The sequence below is a fragment of the Panthera onca genome, chromosome A1 (assembly GCF_046562875.1).
Source record: "Panthera onca isolate mPanOnc1 chromosome A1, mPanOnc1 haplotype 2, whole genome shotgun sequence".
NCBI lineage: Eukaryota > Metazoa > Chordata > Mammalia > Carnivora > Felidae > Panthera > Panthera onca.
The window spans coordinates 85,982,147-86,005,093 of record NC_138339.1 but is presented as its reverse complement, the minus strand read 5'-3'; the positions used below and the strand labels follow the sequence as shown (position 1 = coordinate 86,005,093).

Below are 22,947 nucleotides of genomic sequence, written 5' to 3'. Positions count from 1 at the left end.
GAAAAATGAATAGCAAAATTAAAAAGACCTTATTGTGAATACAAAATATTTTAATACATTTTATTTTTTTTACATGGGCTCCATGCCCAATGTGGGGCTTGAACCCATGACCCCAACATCAAGAGTCGCATGATGTACTGACTAAGCCAGCCAGGAACCCCTGAATACGTTTTATTATTTTTCTGGGTGCTTTTTTTTTTTTAAGTTTATTTCTTTATTTTGAGAGAGACAGAAAGAGGCAAGTAGGAGAGGGGCAGAGAGAGGGCAAGAGAGAGAGAATCCCAAGCAGGCTGTGTGCTGTCAGCTTGACCTCGTGAACAATGAGATCATGACCTGAGCTGAATGCTTAATGGACCGAGCCACCCAGGCCCCCCACCTCTGAATACCTTTTAAATGTGTGTAGATTGCCTGAACAGGTATCAGGTTTTATTTTGTAGATTGTACCTAAGCATTTGTCTTCAGAGGCTTTCATTCATAGTGCTATACTTTTATTTGTTTGTTAATTCATCTCCTTGTTCATCGTCACACTTTTTTTGTTTCACTAAAATTTCTTCCTTTATTAGCAGAGTTACCAGTTTCCAAACACTAGGATGCATATTTGTAACTGAGCTTTGAAGTACATTGTAAAAGCCCTTCGACACTGTTGGTTATTGGCACAGTGTCACAGTTCACTGATAGACATCCTAAAGTTCTATAGGAAATGTTGGTTCAAAACTCGGTGCCAGTGTAGAGACCATTCTGAGGGCTAAGATTTATATAAAATGAGTGTAGTGTGTCAGTGGAAAAATGAACCAAACCCTCAACCAGTTGCCTTTTTAACTTTGCTAAAATGTTTGCCCCCAAAATGCTTGCAGCAAAGATGTTTCTGGTGATAGTACCTAGAGCCATTGAAGTTCTGTTTTCTAACAAATTCACCTGTAAACATAAGTTTCTAGTGTGGCCGGTTGTAAATACCTGTTTCGGTAAGCACTGACTTATACAGTCAACAGAAAAGTTACTAGTCGTTCACCAAATGTGAAATGTCAGCTTCTGAAATATACAACCAATATGATTTTCACTAAGTGCAGCATTAATTTTCTGCTTACCAAATGGAATTCCCAGTAGCTATTAGCATCACCACCCACCACCACCCCCACCCCACGTCTGTCCCCATCACCCACTCCCAACAGCCCTTTTCCCTGTGGTCAGTTACTCCAGGCCCCAAAGAGGGTGAAGGTACCTCCTCAGAGTTGGGTTAGCATAAAGCTGATGAAGTTTAAGTTTTAGAGCCTCTCCCTTGCATATAGGCCCTTTCCAAGATTTTATGCCTAATTTTGCTTTTTGCAGTTTTTATTTTTTTAAAGATATCTCTTCAAGTTTTATGAACTTCAGGCCCACAAAATCTGGATGTACCCCTAGATATGTTTCTTCCACCTGAAATCATGTCCTCAGCGTTGTTGCACTGCTGAAAAACCAGCCTGGGGTTTATTGTTCAACTCGCTGAGTTATTTATGCCTGGCTTTCTTCCTTGCAGAGTTTCTGATCTGGGGTGCCAAGCCACCACACTTGTCTGCAGAGTTCCAGAAAAACATAGGCCTGGGTGTTTCTGGTCAGGCCCCTGTATGCTCTCTCAGCTCCCCCACTGAGCTCTGTCAGCACACAGCACTTGTTGGGCTAGGCACTTTAGAGGAACATGAAGGCCAAATTTTGAAAATTGGGTTCCTAGTTTTCCATGCAGAGTATGCATGTCCTTTTGTACTCTGCACAGAGCCATAAATAGAATTTTGTACTTACACAGTGGAACAAAGAATGCAATTGCCAGAGTTAATACCTAATCTTTAAAAAATTTAATGAGTATAGCATAGGAAGTTTCCTAAATATTACGGTATCTTGTCATTAGTAAAAATGAGCCTCTGGCCCTTTATCAAATTGTATGATTTCATTAAACAAAAATGAATTTTTATAAAATTTAAATAAATCTTAATATATTTTCCCCTGTCCTGCTGTAAGGCATTAATGACAAAGGAATTATTCATCTGTATAAGCCGTGTCTTATATTATTCTTATTTTCTCTGTGAAGTTATAATAACTCAGGCAATTTTATATTTTTTTATGAAGGGTATTTTTGGGAAGATACCAGCATAGTGTCTTTTTAAAGGCTTTTTTTCTCCTCAAAAAAAAAAAAAAAAAAAGAATGTTCAGGTTCCATTTTCCTCTTCCCCTCCCCCTTTCCCTTTCTTTCCTTTCTTTTGTCCTGTTTCTTTTTTTGCCTTTCCCTTCCCTTCTCAAAGAATTCCATCCTAAAGCCCTCTTCACAATTACCATCCACAGGAAGATGTTCAAGCATGGAGTGTGGGAACCCTGTTCGTTGTGAGGGGGGCATCTGTGTGAGGGATGGGGTACAGCCCAGCTTGAGATGTCAGAACCCAAATAAGCTTGAGGGGTCATCTGTGCAAGAGAGGGAATAACAGCACCCAGAGATTAGATACAATCAACTAGGGCAATTGGTCAAATAGATAAATATATTAAGAATAACGAGAACTAGATTTCTTAACAACAGACAAGAGATTTACACAAATTAAAGGAAAAAAGTGAGAATTAACCCTGTGGTTTGGATTGGATTTGGAAATATTAGTGTGAACTAATCATGTTCATTACATAGAAATAGGTACAGTAATCTAGATGTAAACGTGTGTGTGTGTGTGTGTGTGTGTGTGTGTTTGTGGTGTGTTCATATGTGTACCTACATAGATTCTCTAGCTCTGTCTACAGAGAGGGCTTAGGAGCAGAAACACCCCAATAATAGCGAGCATATTGACCACCTAATCTTGGTTTCTAAATGCCATTCTCCCAAAAAGAAACCAGAACTGGATCAGGGAAAGTACAAGATAAGTTTGAAACATCTTGTTGGGCCAGAAATCAAGGAAGTACTTACAGAATCATGAGAACATAACAAAAGGCACAAAGGGCACAGATGCCATCTTATCTTGCAAGGGCTTCCATTAATCAAATTCAGGATAATTTGGGCATCAAAATGATAGTAGTCAGTAATAACCCTTTTTTCAAGTTTATTTATTTATTTTGAGAGAGACAAGGACAGCACGAGTGGAGGAGGGGAGACAAGGCTCAAACCCATGAACCGTGAGATCATGACCTGAGGAAATCAAGTCAGACACTTAAGCTACTGAGCCACCCAGGCACCCCAATAACCCTTTAAATAAATTGAGAATCTGTGAGTCCATATTATAAAAATAAATAATGGATAAATCACACATTTGATAAGAGGAAGGGTTTTATCCAGTTTCAAAGTAATCCCACACAGATAATTAGTAATCACAAAGGAAAACAGACTGACTTCACAGTAGAGAATCTGTGCAGCCACTACCTTAATCACATGACCTGAATGAGCAGCCTAATGGGACAAATGGAATTTTTGTGCCACCCAATAAAAGAATGCTATAACAAGAACCCAGTATCAGTTCTGTGACTTTTGCCAAATTTTTTAATCTGAATCACAGGAAGAGATCAGATGAACTCAAATTTAAGGACACTCCACAGGAAAAACTGGCCGGTAATCTTCAAAAGTGTCAGTCATAAAAGCCAAGGACATACAGATGAACTGTTTGGGATTAAAGGAGACTACAGAAACATGTCAGCTGTACCTTTCCGCTGCAAAAAAGATAACAAATAATGGACAATCTTGAATGGGATCTGAGGATGGCAGGAATATATGAGTACTGATTTCCTGATTTGATGGTCCTATTGTGTTTATGTAGGAGAAAATCTTTGTAGAAAATACACATTAAAGTTTTCAGAGGGAAAAATGAAAACAACAGAAAAATTAAGTTTTGGGGCTCCTGGCAGGCTCTGTCAGAAGAGGGTGTCACTCCTGATCTCGGGGCCAGGAGTTCGAGCCCCATAGTGCATGTAGAGGTTACTAAAAAAAAATAAACTTAAAAAATATATTTAAAAAAATAAAGTATTCAGAAGGTGATGGAGGAAGGCAACTTTCAAGTGGTTCAGGGAAAAGAAAAACTATGTTGTCATACTGTACTTACAGCTCTTCTGTAAGTTTGACATTGTTTCAAAATAAAATTTTAAAATTGCTGAAGTCCTATTATTTAACTATTCACATTTTCAGAGTGCATGTAAATTTTAGGCGTTACTTGATAAAATGGTGGGTATATTTGGACCTTGAAGTCTGTCCTAAGAGTTGTCAATGGTGTGGTCCATCCTGATGTCTTTCAGACAGCTTGAAATGTGTTTATTTGCAGCTGTTATGATCTGATTCGCTCTTCACGTCTACTATAGGTAGTCATTTAAATAATAAAATCCCCTTTTTAAGGTTATTATTCTACAATGCAAATATCAAAGACAAATGAGTAATGAAGTCCTTGGCCCTGAAGAGATCTCTCCTGAAAACTACAGAAACAACTTGCACGAGAAACAGCAGCCAGAATAAGCTTAGTGTTCACACTAGCAAACCTGTCACTTCACCTTTACTCTAACATTAGCTATAAAGTTTGGTGTCTTCTCTGTCAGAAAAAAAAAGGGATGAGTACATACTTTTCCATGACACACAAGCTAGTTTTTGTATCATTTGTGTTTTAAATCGTTGGGTTGGACTACGCTAATTTCCAGAGCAACACCGCTGCCTGCCATTTTCTGGTGGAAAGCTCTTTTAAGGGGATTTACCTGGGGATGAAATGTGATTGCATCTCTGCAGTTGTTCATGGCACTTCCTGAACAGTCCAGCAGGTGGTAGTCTAGGAGAGGAACAGTTCTCATTCTGCACCACCACCCCACCCCCCCACCCCCATCAGGAAAACAGAAAGAATGTGGACTCAGCAATGTGCCCTCTCTTTTCTGGCATAAGAATGGGATTTCCAAGGTTGTTCTTTCAAAATGGGTACTTAGGCATACAGAGTGTTACAAGAAAGGAGGCAATATACATTTGTATGTATCTGTGACTATGCAGGATCCCAGAGCTCAAAAAAAATTTTTTTTTATTTCTAGAAGTCCCGCTGGTTTTATATCTCTTTGCCCTGATTTCTGTGACATGGATTTGGGGAGGCCTGCACATGGCTTACAGACACTTCTGGATGTTGGTCCTCTTTGTCATTTTCAACAGTCTACAGGTAAGCTTACAATCTGGTTGCTGGTGGAACACATGTATGCTCATGAACACGGGCATGGAGTTTCACTGTAAAGGAATCAAGTGCCTACACGTAGGTGAATTTTTACACACAACATCACGCAAAGTTGCAGAATAAAATGATCAAGGGCTGAATCTTTAATACCTAAAATATGGCTGGGCTTCTAACTTGCTGTTTATACTGATAATATAAAGGGTAAAATATTTACCCTCCTTTATTTAGATAACATCTGAGTAAATACAAAAACATATTTCTTTTTCAGCAGGATTGATGTTTATAAACTTTGCAGCAGGTAACCATGGACGGTGGCTGTGTCTAGATGTTAGAACAATTGAAGAGTGAAATAGATAGCAGTGTTCAAGCAGTCCACTCTTACGCCTGGTGCTTAGTGAAATGAGAGTGTTTTGGTTCACTGAAAAATGATTGACATCCTCTAAGTCTGGCAATGCCCAGCTTAAATTAGTTTTGTGAGCGTGCTTGGATAGCATAACTAGGAATTATATAACTATAGCAAAAATTAAAGCTGACTTTTTTAGTGCTTTTGTTAAATGGAAAAAAAGTTGCACCCTGAAATTAACAAATGGAACAAATGAACTCATTTTCCTTATTTTCCAAAGTGAAAAGGTCTGTCCCAGACCAAAATAATATCTTGAATTTACCAAAGATCTCTCTAAAAAGTCCTTATTTGGACCACCATGTTGCAAGGAACATGAGTAGAAAAACCTGTTAGGATTACAGCATACAACTGAAACGAGACTCAAAGCATATTTTGATTTCATTTTAAGGATTTTAAGGAAACAAATTATTTAGTGACAGCATATCTTCCAGCCCAGTGCCTAAGCAAATCATAATATGGATTTAGGAAGGACAGAAAATACAAAGTAACTTGAAAGTTTGGCATCAGGTTGATACAAGGAGGTGTGTAGACATCTCTGTATAGCCACAGAGATCATCAAGCACCTGCTGCTGGCACATTGTGTTAATGCTACAGTCCCAGGGTGGAGGGGACAGGCCTGCTCCTTTACAATGTGATGATTCAAGGGAGTAAACAGCGGTTAGAATACACTATGCCAGGTGCCGTGCAAACAAAAGGGTTGAGTGAAGCACCTGTTTACTCCTGCAAGTGCTAGCATTTGAGATGAGCCCCGGAAGTGAGCCCTTCAGATCAGAGGCCCTGTCTGGTCAGCTTTGAATCCCAGGGGTCTGTTGGAACTAACACCGAGGTCCACGCTGGCAGCCTGCAGATGTATTTTATTTTGTGGACACACAGTGGTATACAGAACAGTGTTTTAAATTGTTTCATATTTGGGGGCAGCTGGGTGGCTCAGTCATTGAGAGTCCCAACTTCAGCTCAGGTCATGATCTCACCACCGTTTGTGAATTCGAGCCCCACATCAGACTTGCTGCTGTCTGCACGAAGCCTGCTTCGGATCTTCTGTCCCCCTCCCTTTCTGCCCCTCCCCCTGTTCTCAAAAATAGAAAAATAAAACATTAAAAAAAAACTCTTTAAAAAATTGTTTAATATTTGCTGCAAACTTTTAAAATTGAGAAATCTCACATAAAAACTTGAATTTCTGGCTTTTCTTTAATAGCAGTACTTGCTTGGCAGCAATTGGCAAGTCCTAAGTGGATGCTTCCCCCTTTAGATGGGGCATGTGATCTTATTATACATGGGATAGACTTCGTTCATTCACTTTACCTGCCATTGAGTTTGCAATACCTTTAATGTTAAGTAAGTGATGAGTGTATGGTTAGAGATGAGCATTTCAGGCAGAGAAACAGTGTTAGTCTGGGCAGTACAAAAGGGAACTGATTAATCTCGCCGAGATTTAGAGAAGAGTTGGGGTGAGGGTGGCATGAAGAAAGGCTTTGCGGTTCGGAAGGTAATGCTGGGAGCCGAGACAGACGAGGGTAAGTTGGCCTCAGTGCCATGTTACCATGCTTTGGAAGGGATGTTGAACTTCAGCTTTTAAGCAGTAGGAAGCCATCAAAGTTGGAGTTTTTATTTGTTTTGCTCTGATTTGTTTTTAAAATTTTTTAAATTTTGATTGGGAATGACTCGCTTGTACTACTTTTTAGAAGGATGACTGGAAACATTTAGGAAGGTAACGAAATGTGGAACAGCTCCAGTTAGAGGTGGGCTCCTATCATAGTCCAGCCTATAATATTTCAGCAGCATACCTGGGAATAGAGAGCAGGTGACAGGTTTGAGAATTGTAAAGATAACCATTAATGGAATTTGGTTAGCCAATAAAATGTAGGGATGTGGAGTATCAGAGAGCAACATCATGTAGAAATGCCAGGCTCAGGTGAATGGCTGGGTACCAACATCTTTAGTCAACATGAAGATCACATCAGGCATAGGGTTCTAGGAAATACGCAGTGAGGTTGGTGAGTTGGTAAGATGTGGGAGTCATTAGTAAAGTTAATTTTAGTTAATAATTGTATAATAATAATAATTTAGTAACTAGGTTTTAGGAGAGAGCTACAGAAAGAGATTATTAATGAAAGGGAACTAGAATAGAAGAGTTTGGAGTTTCTGGTAGAAAAGAAAGTTTCAGAAGAAAACAATACTAACTAACTGTCAAGTGCAGCAGAGAAGATAAATAGGCTGAGGACCGAGGGGCATTGTGGTGCAGTGCAGTGTTCCCCACCTGTGGCTTGCAGCAAAATCATGTAAAGGGCTTGTTGAAACACAGGTTGTCAGGCCCCACACTGAGAGTTTCTGATACAGTAGATCCGAGCAGATCTGGAAGTTTGCTTTTCTAGCAATTTCCCAGATGATGCTGAGACAGCCAGGCTAGGGACCACAGTTTGAGAACTGCTGATATAGTGAACATGATCCTAACTCCACCAATCTATCCAGCTGACGAGTCATGGATACAAATTTTTTTCTACTTTCTTCATCTGTGAAATGGGAATACATACTATTTAGGATTATGGTGTGATTTAATTAAATGGCATAACATATTAAGCAATTGTACTGTACCTCACATGAGGAGCAAATATTTTTATCCAAGAAGTTGAATGGAGTATAGAAAGAGAGATAAAGTAATAGCTTAGGAAGGATGTTTGGCTGGTTGGTTCAAAGGAGATTTTTTGTTTCTGTTTTCTTGTGAAAAGAACCAACAAAGAAGGAGAAACTGACAAGTGGAGGAAAGAAAGACTCTTTGCTGTGGCAAGATCATGGACAGGGCAGGAAGAACAGAAGTGATGGAGGAGAGATGTTTCTCTCTCTGAGGCTAGGGAGAGAGGGAGGAACATGGAAAACCATTTGGAAGCTGGAAGTGAGGAAAGTTGGAATTTGCATCTAATGCTCTCTCTTTTCTCTGAAAGTCAAGAAGCAAGGACATTTGTTGAGAAAAATGGGTTGAAAGCTTGAGCTAAAAGTGGTAAAAAGTTCAGAGAAGTTTCTAGGCAGAAAGTAAATAGCAAACTATGGTGGGTTGGAAGATAGATGGTCAAGAAACAGACTGCTTAGAGAGAAATTGGAGGGATTCAGTGGAGGTTAGACACCTGAAATCCATGATTGAACCAGTCACCAGCAGTTAAATAAACGTGAACCTCAAGGTTAAGGTGGTAGCCAGTATAACCTATCAAACCACATATACACGAAAAAGTCTGTGGAGCACTTATGCAAGTTTACTAATAAACGAGGACTGTTGGACATTAAACTATATTTCATGGTGAGATATAAACGTAATTGTTATGGCCTGTTTCTTAGAGGAACTTAATCAAAGCTAAGTATATGTAGAAACTAAAAACATCTCAAACGCATATTTAATGAGTTTCATTCCATCTCTGTGGCACTCTGGAAGCCACGAGCTTATGTGCCATTCTGGCACACCAGTACCTTCCTGGTACCAGTGCTCAGTTAATCATTCCTAAAAGAATTGCCTGTTAAGAAACACTTGAGGGGCGCCTGGGTGGCTCGGTCGGTTAAGCATCCGACTTCGGCTCAGGTCATGATCTCGCAGTCCGTGAGTTCGAGCCCCCCTCGAACTCCCTTATGAAACACAGAGCCTGTTTCAGATTCTGTGTCTCCCCCTCCCTACCCCTCCCCCGTTCATGCTCTGTTTCTCTCTGTCTCAAAAATAAATAAACGTTAAAAAAAATTTTTTTAAAAAAAGAAACACTTGAAAAATATTTCTCTACGGTTCGTTGGAGTTCATTTAGTTTGTAAACTGTCTCATGTCATCAACATGGGCATTTTCATAGAATATGGCTATATGATAGTAAGATCTTCCAAGTATGTTCCATGAAGACTTAGTGGTTAGTATTATTTTTTATTGGCTTTGTATTTTTTTTAACTGGCTTTTGTCAATATCTGCACCCACAAAAGTGTGTATCTTATGCTTGGCTACTGTATTTTGCTCAAAGGGGATTACTGCTTCATTTTTTTATCCAGATTATTATTATGTGATAGAGACTATTATTTTATCCAGACTATTATTATGTGATTAGGTGCCCAGAGACTAACAGATGAAAGTTATCTTTTTATAATAATCTGAATTTTTGTATATTTATTGTTTGATGAAATTTTAAAAAGGGAATCTTTTTGTTTGTTTGTTTTTAAAGTAAACTCTACCCCCAACATGCGGGCTCGAGCTACCACCCAAGATCAAGGGTTGCATGTTCAATCGACTGAGCCAGCCAGGCACCCTTAAAAGGAAATCTTAAATTTTTTTTTTTTATTTGAGTGTAGTTGACACACAATGTTACATTAGTTTCAAGTGTACAACATAGTGATTCAACATCTCTGTACACATTATGCTGTGTTGACCATAAGTGTAATTATTGTCACTATACTACGCTATTATGATATCACTGACTGTGTTCTATATGCTGTGCCTTTCATTGCTGTGACTTATTCTGTAACTGGAAGCCTGTGTCTCCCACTCCTCTTCACTCATTATGCCTATCCTCCCACCCCCACTTCCCCCTGGCAGTCATCAGTTTGTTTTCTGTTTTTAGAGGTCTGGTTCTGCTTTTTGTTTGTTTGTTCTTTTTTTTTTTTTTAACTCCACATGTAAGTGAAATCATATGGTATTTATCTTTCACATTCTGTCTTATTTCACTTAGCATAATACTCTCTAGGTCCAAATGGCACAGTCTCATTCTTTTTTAGGGCTGCATAATATTTCATTGTATATAAGTATTACATCTTCCTTATCCATTTGTCCATCAGTGGGCACTTAAGTCTTCCATATTTTGGCTATTGTAAATAATGCTGCAGTAAACATAGGGGTGCCTATATCTTTCAAATTAGTGTTTTTGTTTTCTTTGGGTAAATACCTAGTTGTAGATTTATTGGGTCATATGGGATTTCTGTTTTTAATTTTTTGAAGAACTTCCTTAGTGTTTTCCACAGTGTCTATACCAATTTACATTCCCACCAACAGGGTATGAGGGTTCCTTTTTCTACACATCTTCTCCAACACTTGTTATATCTTGCCTTTTTTTTTTTTTTTTAATCATAACCATTCTCACAGGTATAAGGTGATATCTTAACTGTGGTTTTGATCTGCATTTTCCTGATGAGTAGTGATGTTGCACACCTTTTCCTATGTCTTTTGGCCATCTGTATATCTTCTTCGAAAAAATACCTATTCAAGCCCTCTGCCCATTTTTCAGTCAGATTGTTTGTTTATTTGTTTGGTGTTGAGTTGTATAAGTTCTTTACATATTTTTGGTATTAACCCCTCATTCAATATATCATTTGCAAATATCTTCTCCCATTCAGTAGATTGTTTTTTTGTTTTGTTTTGTTTTGTTGATGGTTTCCTTCACTGTGCAAAAGTTTTTTATTTTAATTTAATCCCAGTAGCTTATTTTTGCTTTAAAAAAGGGTATCTTGGGGTGCTTGGGTGGCTCAGTCAGTTAAGTGTCCAAGTTCAGCTCAGGTCATGATCTCATAGTTCATGGGTTCAAGCCCCACATCGGGCTCTGTGCTGACAGCTCAGAGCCTGGAGCCTGCTAATGATTCTGTATGTGTATCTCTCTCTGCCCCTCCCCTGCTCATGCTCTGTTTTTCTCTATCTCAAAAATAATTAAAAATAAAAACAAATAAATAAGGGAATCTTGATCACTTGAAATATTATCAGGAATTTCTTGATCACTTTCTGAAGATTCAGGGTTGAGCTACCAAGCATCTAATACATTTGAGCTTTTAAGAAAATGTGTATGAAGTACTTTATAAAGCATGATGGATACAAATGCAAAGTGAGTTTAGAAAAATTATTCTAAATTTGTCTGCTATTATTTTTATTGCTTAATATCTTATTGACCATGATGGTACCACCAGTGCAAGACTCACCTCCTATCAGCTTTCTCACCCCAGGATGGAAGGAGCTTATTCCCCAGTAGGAAAATCCTTTAAGACTTAAATGACCCTCACCTTGGATCACCGACTATGCAGAAACCAGTCACATGTGAAAGGTACTCTGGCCAGACCTGGGTCATGAGCAGTCTCCATCAGTAGAAGGAGTTTAATTGTTATCACAAAAACTACATAGAATGGAATTCCCACCAGAAGAAATGATGCTTTTATCAATAAAAGAGGGGCAACAGTGGTAGGTGGGCCATTGTAACAGATGTCCACTATACATATTTTCTGAATTTCTTGTTCATTGATATAAGTTGGGATAAGGCCAAAGACAGCTATTGTCAAATCACTGGGATATTTCGTTGATGTGACCTCAGTTTATTATGAATATCCTTGGTATCTATCATCTAACCAAATGTCTCTATAGTCCACAAGAAATTCATAAGGGACCACATTTAATTTTTTTTTTAATTCCCTGATCCATTAATCCAATAATCTTTGTGGTTTTTTTAAGTGAGTTGAATTTATTTCTAAGATTTGTGTTCATGCTTATACATCACAGCTTTCTTAAACTGTTTAGTCCAAGGTATATCGAAACGGTGTAACAATAATGGGAACAATCACAAGAGTTTATCCTCAGCTGCTAGGCATTGCTTGAACCCTGTCATTTGTTAAAATATGGAAATGGCTAGGGTTTAAACTCTTTGCCTATGTCCCAGGCTTAATCTAGGAGAATCCCCAAACTTCCAGCAGCTGAAAGGTTAATGCGTGGCCAGATAGGGAGCCTCCAGGAGCCTAACTCCAGCTCTAGACCTCCAGCCATTCTGATTGGTCAGTGTAGGTGCCACATTCATCACACATTTTGCATATCATTCCTAGCTTAATTACGTTCTAAAGTATTTTCTATTTTTAACTGGAACCAGTCAGATTCAGACTTAAATACAGCATTTATTTCAGATTTTCTTCTAGGGCTGCCTCACTAACTGACAATTTTTTCACATGTGTAGGGAATCCCATATAGGATAATAAGGGTAGCCAGCAATATCAGGCATGAGCTTCTTAAAGATGCTGGAAAACACGTTTTTGGAAAAGATTCATATACATAGAAGAACCTTTCCAAAAACTGAAATGCATTCTTGGAATGCATAAGCTGGCAAGGGAGCAGAACTTTACATAGTATTGGGATATGACACTTCTCAGAATGTGAGTTATGAGACCACATTGTTCAGAGTCCTGTTTGACTCTCTCTGTCTGTAACTGGCTTATACATGTTCGTTTATACAAGCATCTGGTCTCGAGATGTTCCCTAGCAATTTTTGAACCATTTGCTATTTCAGAGAAGGGAGTTACAACATGGAATTTGTAGCTAAAAATATATAGCCTATGTTCAAATTTAAGATCAGCTGGTTAAAATCATTTTTATTCCTCACCGCATGTCTTAAACATTAGGCTGGGAAATAAGTAACTCAAAGGTAGAAACAGTTTCTTTTACTTTTTTTTTTTTTTTTTTTTTTTTTTGGTGGTAACTAGAGGTGTTTTTTTTTTTTTTTAATGTTTATTTTGAGAGACAGAGAGAGCTTCAGCAGGGGAGGGGCAGAGAGAGAGGGAGAGAGAGAATTCCAAGCAGCCTTCACACTAACAGCCAGGCTTCATCTCCCGGAATGGAACAGTGAGGTCATGATCTGAGTCGAAATCAAGAGTCGGACACTTAAACCGACTGTGCCACCCAGGTGCCCCAACTAGACTGTTTTGAACACATAAATATTCTTTTAATACAGAAAAATGGTGTTTATTTTCTTACTCCTCTTTCTTTCCTTCCTTCCTTCTTTCCCCTTATGTCGTTTCTTCCTTCCTTGTTTTCCACGTATCTCTTGTCATTATATATTGAATTTCAGCTTTAAAACTAATGCCTTCTCTTAAGAAGAAATTCTCCCAAAGGAAAATAGTCCTTGAGGTATCATAAGAAGTGGAACATGTTTTTGTGCTCAGGAAACGTACAGAGTTCATTGCAAATGGAATAGAGAAAAAAATTAATAATCCTCCTTTAATTTTCTTCTGTGAGAATTCCTACTTAGCATCCAGAGGGGTTCAGTGCAGGTGTCGGCTTAGATACAGTACATATTTAGTCTTGGCTGCTTCCTTTTGAGGATAAACAGCTCTTGGGAAATACACATTGTTAAATAATCAGTTACAGAGGACTAATTGTTTCAAGGCACTCTCTTTGCAATTGCTTTCCAACAGCCAACAGTAATAAGAAATGTCACTTTGTTTCCATTGGAGACTAGCACATGAACTATTCATGAAGAGTGGAAAAGCAATCTTCCCAGAAAACCCTGGAATAAACATGTTGAAGCCAGGGGAGGTTGGGACTCTTTCATTGATTTGTCCCAGAGCCATGTCAAGTTAAGTGAAAAAAAAAAAAAAAAAATAGCTACACTCCTTTTGTAGCGTGAGATGGAGAAACTAATGAATGCCTGGTGTGCTCTTCAAAACATCCCAGAACATTTCTATAACTTTACAAATAAATATACAGAAGCTAAGACAAGGAGGTGTATTTAAATTGTCTTGATTAGGTCATACCACTGTCTAATGTTCAGTAACATCTGGGCTTGGGAATCATCTTTCTGTTTTCCTATAGTAAACTTCTTAACTCTATTTGACAATAAATGACAACATCTCACGTTGCCTTCTCATTACCCTGTTGATTGGCCAGGCAGGGCTCTTGAGACAGACTGCAGGATTTTCACTTTTGTTTGTACTAGGTTTTGTAAATAAAAGTGTCAGGGTCTGATCTGCCAGTGGGTATCTTCCACGAATACAGTGTTACTAATGAAGGGAATGTATAGACTACCTTTTGACACCTGGCTTCATCCTTGCAAAACAGCTGCCTCCATTTCTCCTGCCCTAATGTTTCCATTTCAGAACTTTTTCCGTGCCCTTTCTGATCACATTTTTTGCATTTCAACCATGTAGCATGCCCTCCTGGACTTGTAGGGCCCTTATCTCACCAGTGAAAAGATCTAGCACTCTTCTGATCCTTGAAATCACAATGCCACAAGAATTAGAGTAAACAAGCCACATGTTAAACAGTTTTGGGAGAACACAGCCAGCAGTTAACATTTGGAGCCATGTTTCCCCTGGTCATTCAGATTCTTTGCCTTACTGTTAATTCATAATTTTTCCAGGGTGTAAAATTTTATTCTTATCTCTTGTATTACTCAAATATTGAGTATTGGGAGTATTGAGTATTGGGAACAATATATATTTTTGTAAATACATTTTATATGTATATGTTATGGTAAAATTCAGTGCTGAGCTGCCAGATGCAATGCAATGAGGATGCAGTTAAGTGTCTTTTTTTTTAATTTTTTTAATGTTTATTTATTTTTGACAGAGAGAGGGAGACAGAACGCGAATAGGGGAGGGACAGAGAGAGAGAGAGAGAGAGAGAGAGAGAGAGACAGAATCGAAGCAGGCTCCAGGCTCTGAGCTGTCAGCACAGAGTCTGATGTGGGGCCTGAACCCACGAACCGTGAGATCATGACCTGAGCCGAAGTCGGACGCTTAACTGACTGAGCCACCCAGGCGCCCCAAATGTCTTAAAACCTCTGTTGTACCAAAAGACTTGACGCCTGCAAGGTTTAGTTACCTACTTTAAGGTTTAGTTACCTACTTTCCAAATGGAGGTAAAATCCAAAAATGCCCTGAATTTTATCCTAGAGATGATATAAAAATATATGTACAAAATATAATGTATAAAGTACATGGTCTATAAATACAAAATATTATAAAAGAATAAATGGGCAAAAGAAATGGTTATCTCCAGAACTACATAAAGACAAATGAGAGGCCAAAAAGAGATTAGTAAGCTTAGCCTTTAAATCCTCTCTTAAGCCACTGATGGATCACTGAATGATCTCATCCACTCACACAGAGGTATTCCCTATATACAGGTGCCATAGTTCCCCTGGGTCCATCATCACAATGCTTATTTTGTGACATGAATCTGCTGTAGTCACTGATCTGCTTTTAAATGTGTAGCACACGCCTTCAGGTCCAAACAGGTAACTCACGTGAGTGATGTAAGCTTACTGTGAGACTCTATCTAGGGTTTGGTGGGGACTGTATAACTGGAGAATTCAGACCCTTCCGAAAAGCATGCAAATGAAAAAAGCAAACAGGGTGTGGGCCAAACAAAAGATTTTCCAGGGAAAATTCCCCAGGGTCCAACAGAACCTGGCTTTCAGGCTTTGTGGCTAATCTATTTATAGTTTGCCCCCTCCCCTGGGGCAAAGTAAAAGTTTGGGGGATCCAAGTGGCTCAACTGAAAACCTACTGTATTAACTGGAACTCGTCCTGCATGGCAATCTTTGGACTCCATTTCTTCATTCTCTGGTGCGGTGAGACTGCTGAATTCTCTGCTTAGCTTTTTAGCCTTGGAAGCAGCTGGATTCCAGTAGTTTCCTAACCTTTCCTCCCACACAAAGTCAGCTTTGGAAGTGGCAAATGCCTTTATAGTTCTCTTTTGCTTCAGAATCTTGGCCCCTCAAGTCCTGATTGCCTTAGTAGATTTGAACCCTATTTTTTTGTCTCCCCAACCTGCTCAGATTGCAGCAGGTCCCAGGCTGCAACTTCCTGTTCTGCCTCTAGGCATCTCACTTTGAATTGGAAAATTCCCTAAAGAAAGAAAAAGGGGGGGGGGGGCGGGGGGGGGCAGTGAATGGAGGGGGCTCCCTGCTGTATGGATTTTGCTTCTGTACAAGACCTTGGCTCCTCAAGTACTAGCTGTTCAGATGACTTTCATCTGCTCTTTTGTTACTGTCTGTGTTGTTGTTTTATTATTGTACATGTGTGTTTGAAAGTGTTTTCTCCAGCTTGTAGAATTCCACTCAGTGAGGGTTAATCTGATATAAAATCCATCAAAGCCAGGAGCAAAAATCCCCATAAATTTATTTCAACAAGTATCTAATAAATTTTTAGCGTAAACTGAACGCGTGTTGATAAGTGAAGATATTTGGAGCCACTGCAAGTCCTCAGATGTGGAGTGGGTGACCTTTTAAGACATATTCACTGTGCTGGTGCTCTTGGGAACACCCATGAAGATGTCTACCTGGAACTTTTTTTTTAAGTTTATTTGTTTCAGTAATCTCTGTGCCCAGTGTGGGACTCGAATGTACAACCCTGAGATAAGAGTTGCATGGTCGTCCAAATGAGCCAGCCAGGGGCCCCTGTGCCTGGAACTTCTTAAGGTCAGCTGATGAAGAGGGTACTTTATGTTTTATATATCACACACATGTGTGCACACACACAGAACAAGATCTTCCCACCTATTTCGGCAAACTGAAATAAACCAAAGAAAAACATAATCCACACCGAAGAGAAACTAAAGGCTGCATGTTCCAGAAAGTTACTGCTCTAGGAAATAGGACTACCTTCTTAAAATGTGGATTTAAAAAATGCCAACTAAAATCTTGATGAAAAAAGTTTTAAATGGCATGAATTCACATACAAACCTAAGTTTTTGAAAAATCTTTTTAGATGAACAGATCCAGGAAATTCAGTCTTAATCCTTTACAATAAAACTATTCTCTGTCACTGTTTTCCTCTGCAGTATTTTAAATAGCATTCTCCAGCTTGAGAAATTACATGAAATAATGGCATTAAAAGACTTTGGAGTACATATACTGTCCTACTAATTTTTAGTTTTGTGATTTTTGGCACGTTCTTTACTTTCTCTGAAATGGGGATGGATACTTCTCCTTAACTTTAGAAGGCATCTGTGGAAATCAACAAAAAATATCTTAAGTTTTTAGCACATGATAGGTGCTTAGTAACGTTAACTACTTTTCTCCCGCCCCTAAAGTGATATCTGCATTTAGTTTAAGATTCTTCTCTCTCTCTCTCTCTCTCTCTCTCTCTCTCTCTCTTAATGTTTATTTATTTTTGAGAGAGAGAGAGTGAGAGAGAGCGCTCATGCATGCTTGCTGGGGAGGGGCAGAGAGAGGGGGACCCATGAGGGCTCTGCACTGACAGCAGGGAGCCCCGATGCGATGCGGGGCTCAAACTTACTCTGAGATCATTACCTGAGCCAAAGTTAGACACTCAACCAACCCAGCCACCCAGACGCCTCTAAGGTTATTTTCACATAAACAGAAATCCTGAGCTTCAGATCTTCGTAGCATATCTCTGAAATCAGCAGCGTTTCTGTAATTGCTGATTATTCGGTCAGTTTAGAATGATGATGATGTCACAGGCCACGTTCACTAAGCTGCCATCTCAGTGATCTTATTTGGCTACAATCCCCAGTGTTTAGATACTATATAAGTATGATGTAGACATAAAATCTATTAGTTACATTTTGTCCTTTGTTCTGTAACATTTTGGAACTCTTATTATAAAGGAGTGATATGGTAGATTATATACATTTTTACCTTATTGTTTGAGCCAGTATCATAACACTGGAAATTTTGTATTCATTCACTGAAGAGCATTAATCTCTCTGAAATGTATTTATGAATGTATATGTTAGATGACACATTCCCATGCCTCTATGCTGAATATCTATTATAATAAAAATCAAAACAATAGGGGCACCCAGGTGGCTCAGTCGGTTAAGCCTCTGACTCTTGAACTCAGCTTGGGTCATGATCTCACAGTTCGTGGATTCAAGCCCCGCATCGGGCTCTGCGCTGGCAGTGGAGCCTGCGTGGGATTCTGTCTCCCTCTCTCCCTGCCTCTCCTGTCTCATGCTCACTCTCTGTCTCAAAATAAATTTAAAAAACTGAAAAAAAATCAGAACAATAACAGCTAGTATTTATTGAGTGCTTATTATGTGGAACTGTACTTCTATCATTTAATTTTTACAACAATCCTGTAAAGTAAGGACTATTATTCTTGCCTTTTTACATACGGAGAGACAGAGGCTTAGAGAAACTGAGTAACTTAGGCAAGATCACACTCCCAGTAAGTCATGAGCTGCGATCCTGTGTACTATAATCAGTTCCCCTACTAGGCTTTGCAATGCTCGAAGACCATAGGACCTCTTGCTTACTATCCCATGGCACCTCAGCAGAAGGATGTCTTATAGTAGCTAGTCAACAAATGCCTATTAAATTAAAATTTTTCTGACTTAAAATGTATTAACAAGCAAGATGAATTAAAATGCATTCTGGGTGGCTCAGTTGGTTAACCGTCCGACTTCGGCTCAGGTCATGATCTTGCAGTTCGTGAGTTTGAGTCCCAGGTTGGGCTCTGTGTTGACAGCTCAGAGCCTGGAGCCTGCTTCAGATTCTGTGTCTCCCTGTCTCTCTCTGCCCCACTCCCACTCATGCTCTGTCTGTCTGTCTGTCTCTCTCTCTTGTGAATTAATAAACATTAAATTAATGCATAATAACCATAATTAACATGAATTGTTATTTGGTTACCTTTCACCTATAAAAACTAACGTATTGCAGTAAATGTTCCTTTACTTTAGCATTGATGCCCATTACAAAGTCACATTCTCCTAGAGAACAGTCTGTCTTTGGCTTAGTTGAAGATCTTTATTGAGGGAACTGGAGGGCAACAGCAACATCCAGCAGGCTCCAGATGAGACAGAAAGTTCCACAGTGAATATTCTCCCCATAGGTTCTTATATCCTTCATTTCCCTAGTTCTCTAATGTAGCCAGTTTTAATAGAAGTGACCTTAAGCATAGAGTCAAGTTAGCAAGTCACATTCCTGTTGCTTGCTGAGAACATTTGTAAGGACTGAGAGAACAGAAATGGAAACAAAAAATGTGACTCCTATCCCTAAAGGCAGGAAAAGGTCAAAAACAAAAACAACAACAACAACAAAAAAAAACGTGTGGAGGTGGGCGCTTGGGTAGCTCAGTCAGTTTAAGGGTCTGTCTATTGATTTCAGCTCAGGTCATGGTCTGACAGTTTCTTGAGGTCAAGCCCGACATTGGGCTCTGTGCTCACAGTGCAGAGCCTGCTGGAGATTCTCCCCCTCTGTCTGCCCCTCCCCTGTTCACACCTTCTCTGTCTCTCTCAAAATAAATAAATAAATAAACTTTTTAAAAAAGTGTGAAGTTATATCTGTGGCTCCCTTATATCCATCCTTTTTGCCTTTTCTTCCTGTGTGTCACTGTCCCCTCCACTCTCTAAAGTCTACACTTCCAGCCACTGCTGCAACTGAACTGCCTTCCACCTAGATCAGTTGCTTCGTCTTTTTAAATACTGCATAGACCTTCTTGGACAGAAAACCTGTGTAGGAGACACACTTACACACTAAGACAGGGCTGGAGGAAATCAAGCATTGGATTGCACGGCCCAGGCTCTAAGCATCTAGGAATCCGGATGTCTGTTCCAAGGAGACCCAGAGGCCATATGCATTGAGCTAAACAGACCAGATAGAGTGAGTTTCTAAACCTCTGGTAACACTCTCACCCGTGAACTCCACTGTTCTCTGAAGTCTGTAACACACATTACCTTTCAGTGAGTATCAACTGAGTTGAAACATGGCAGCAAATGCACAGTCCGGTTCACCTTTTCTAAGAAAATACTCAAAGTGTCTAGCTTTATGTGCCTCCACTTAATTGATTGTTCCTGTGTGAAGACAAAGACATAGTAAACTTAGCTCTAATTGGGGCTAGACAGGTGATCTGAAACGATGGAATTACAGAAAAAGAGAAGGAGAACTTCGTATTCACTGGCTGTGATCAATCCAGGAGGCAATTGTCCTGAATGTGCCTAGGTCTCCTAAAGTGAAATGAGGACATTGGTGCTTGCATTGTCTCCCTTTTGCTTGCCTGGTTTCTCGCCCTTTCAAGTATGTGTGCAGCCTCTCGTTGGTTGATGTGGTTGCAGCATTTTGTACTGAAGATTTGTTCATCACTGAATATCCACCTCCATCTTCTGCACTACAAGCATTAGAGAAACTCCAGTGGAATAGTATAGAAAAAAACTTACTAGAATTGTAGGTCCTGATTATTACAACTGTAGTGCTGACCTGATCATTTACTGATAGGAAGTTTTTCAAAGGAATTTTTTCTTTCCTAATTTTTAAAAAATAGTTATTTTTGAGATAGAGAGAGCAGGAGTGGGGGAGGGGCAGAGAGAGAGGGGGGCAGAGGATCTGAAGCAGGCTCTGCACTGACAGCAGCCTGCCTGACATGGGGCTCAAACTCATTAACCGTGAGATCATAACCTGACCTGAAGTCAGACACTCAACCAACTGAGCCACCCAGGCACCCAGGAAATTTTTCTTTTTAAAATGAAGATTTAAAAGACGCAAATCAAAACTGAATAAATGTACCTATGATTTTTTTCATCAAAAAGCCCTCCTATACTTTTCCCCTTCAAGGCTTGGCAGAATAACAGGTCATGGGGTAACCAGACCTAGTACAGTGAGTTGGAGGGGCAATAGTCTTAGTAAATAAATTTTATAAGAGTTATAAATGCTACTTGATCACAGATGATATGCTTTTAAGTTATTCACTTTCATGAGGAATCACTGTAAAAATAAAAGGGAGGTTGTATAGGGATGTCTCCCTTTTCAGTGCTCATCCTAAGTATGAAAATTTGGTCCAGGGGGGCACCTGGGTGGCTCAGTCAGTTAAGGGTCTGACTTCAGCTCAGGTCATGATCTCACAGTTCATGAGTTCGAGCCCCTCATCAGGCTCTGCACTGACAGCTCAGAGTCTGGGTCCTGCTTAGGATTCTATGTCTCCCTCTCTCTCGGCCCCTCCACTGCTCACACTCTGTTTCTCTCTCTCAAAAGTAAATAAGCATTAAAAAAAATTTTTTTTAAAGAAAATTTGGTCTAGCATTTCTGAGCCCGGGAGGAATCTGCTTCTTTGTTATTTTATTGTAACAATACTGTATTAGTAACAAGTTAATTTATATTATTTTTCCTATTATTAACAATGATACCTTTACATTTCTCAGTATCTTTTAGAAATGTTTATGCTTGAAACAAATTTAAGTAGTCATCCCTGTGGAAACTTTTCAATATCATATTGTATTCCTGTGATACACTTTTGAGAATTATGTTTTATTTCTGAGTACATGCTGACCTATGATACAGTGTTTGGATGTCTCTCATATGTGGCAATATGCCTTTAGTGTGTGCAGTCTTCAGTAAAATGAAATAAAATGCTACAAGTAAACCAAGATTGACTACAATAGTTGACTATAAATTCTGTACTAGAACCTCTTCCCCATTCTTTTCTTTACCCATGAGCTCCTCTTCAAAAAATAAATCAGAAAAATGTTAGAAGACCATAATATAGATAGGATCTGCAAGTGCAGGAGATCTCTTGAAGAATGGGTGCCTCTAAATCATTGCTGCAAATTTTCTGGACTTGCTGTATTTATCACCCAAAGTTTTGTATGTTTCACATGCTTGTAAAATCCACTTTTATCTTTTTTTCCCATACTTCAATATGTTGTTATTTACGTATAAGTGATACAAGCCACAGTGCTTTGTAACTTGTTGGTTTCTTTTAGTACACTATAATTTAGTACTTTATTCTTTGGATAGAGTCCACAACGGTTTTTTGTTTTGTTGTGTTGTGGGGTTTTTTGTTGTTGTTGTTGTTGGGTTTTTTTTTTTTGCCTGTAAACCATGTGAATCAAATATTTCATCAGGAAAAGTAGAGTCAGAGAAACAGAAAGGTCATCTCTACCAAAACAAAACCACATTTCACTAGTCCTTTATACTTAATTTCATCTGTGTTCTTCTCTTTCAACATGGAATGCATGCTTTTAATGCAAAAATGAGGAAAAACCAAATATAAAATCTGGTTGAAATCTGGCTTTATTTGAATCACCAAATGGGTTCATTAATCAGTATGAATTAGCAAAATGATATATACTCCTGATCTTAATGCTCACTGACAGTGTTTGTTTTTTTTTTTAATGTTACTCATTTTTGAGGAACAGAGACCGAGTGCAAGTGGGGGGAGGGGCAGAGAGAGGGAGCCACAGAATCTGAAGCAGGCTACAGGTTCCCAGTTGTCAGCACAGAGCCCAGTGCTCCAACCCCAAGATCATGACTGGAGCCAAAGTCGCTTAACCGACTGAGCCACCCAGGCACACACTAACACTGTTTCTATCTGCTGTTTCCCTTTGTGGACCTGAGAGGAGGAGGCTAGTTCTGTTGCACTACACTCCTCACAGCACTGCTATGCTCATCCCTCTGAATTTTCCAAGAATCCTCCCTGGCTGCAACTACTACCCATCCCATACATGGGATTCATTCCAGTGCTGTTCATTCTTTTACACATAACTTCTGAAGATCTAGCAAGAGGATCTCTCATTCTCTACATCCAGAATTCTGAGAGATCCTCTACTTCTCTCTACTGGCATCCAATTACACTTGTAATTCCCTTCTTCCATTTACAGCTGTCACCAGACCCTGTCTAACCTCTGTTTCCCGCTTCTCTGTATTTCTGTCTCCCATGACATATTTCGCCTTTTTTGCCCCTTTCCCTACAACTTGGATC

The 22,947-nt window shown here is 39.2% G+C and overlaps 1 protein-coding gene across 2 annotated transcripts in view; it reads left to right on the top strand.

Annotated features, from left to right (window-relative positions):
• Nucleotides 1-22,947, top strand: part of ADGRV1 (adhesion G protein-coupled receptor V1) — a 565,435-nt gene that overhangs the window by 489,264 nt on the left and 53,224 nt on the right. Inside the window, exon 87 of one of the 2 annotated variants that reach the window (XM_078448177.2) lies at nt 4,996-5,117. In XM_078448177.2, coding sequence (XP_078304303.2) covers nt 4,996-5,117 — 122 coding nt within the window. Of the gene's footprint in view, nt 1-4,995; nt 5,118-22,947 lie in introns of those variants that run through there. The other variant, XM_078448183.2, reaches the window with a different exon arrangement.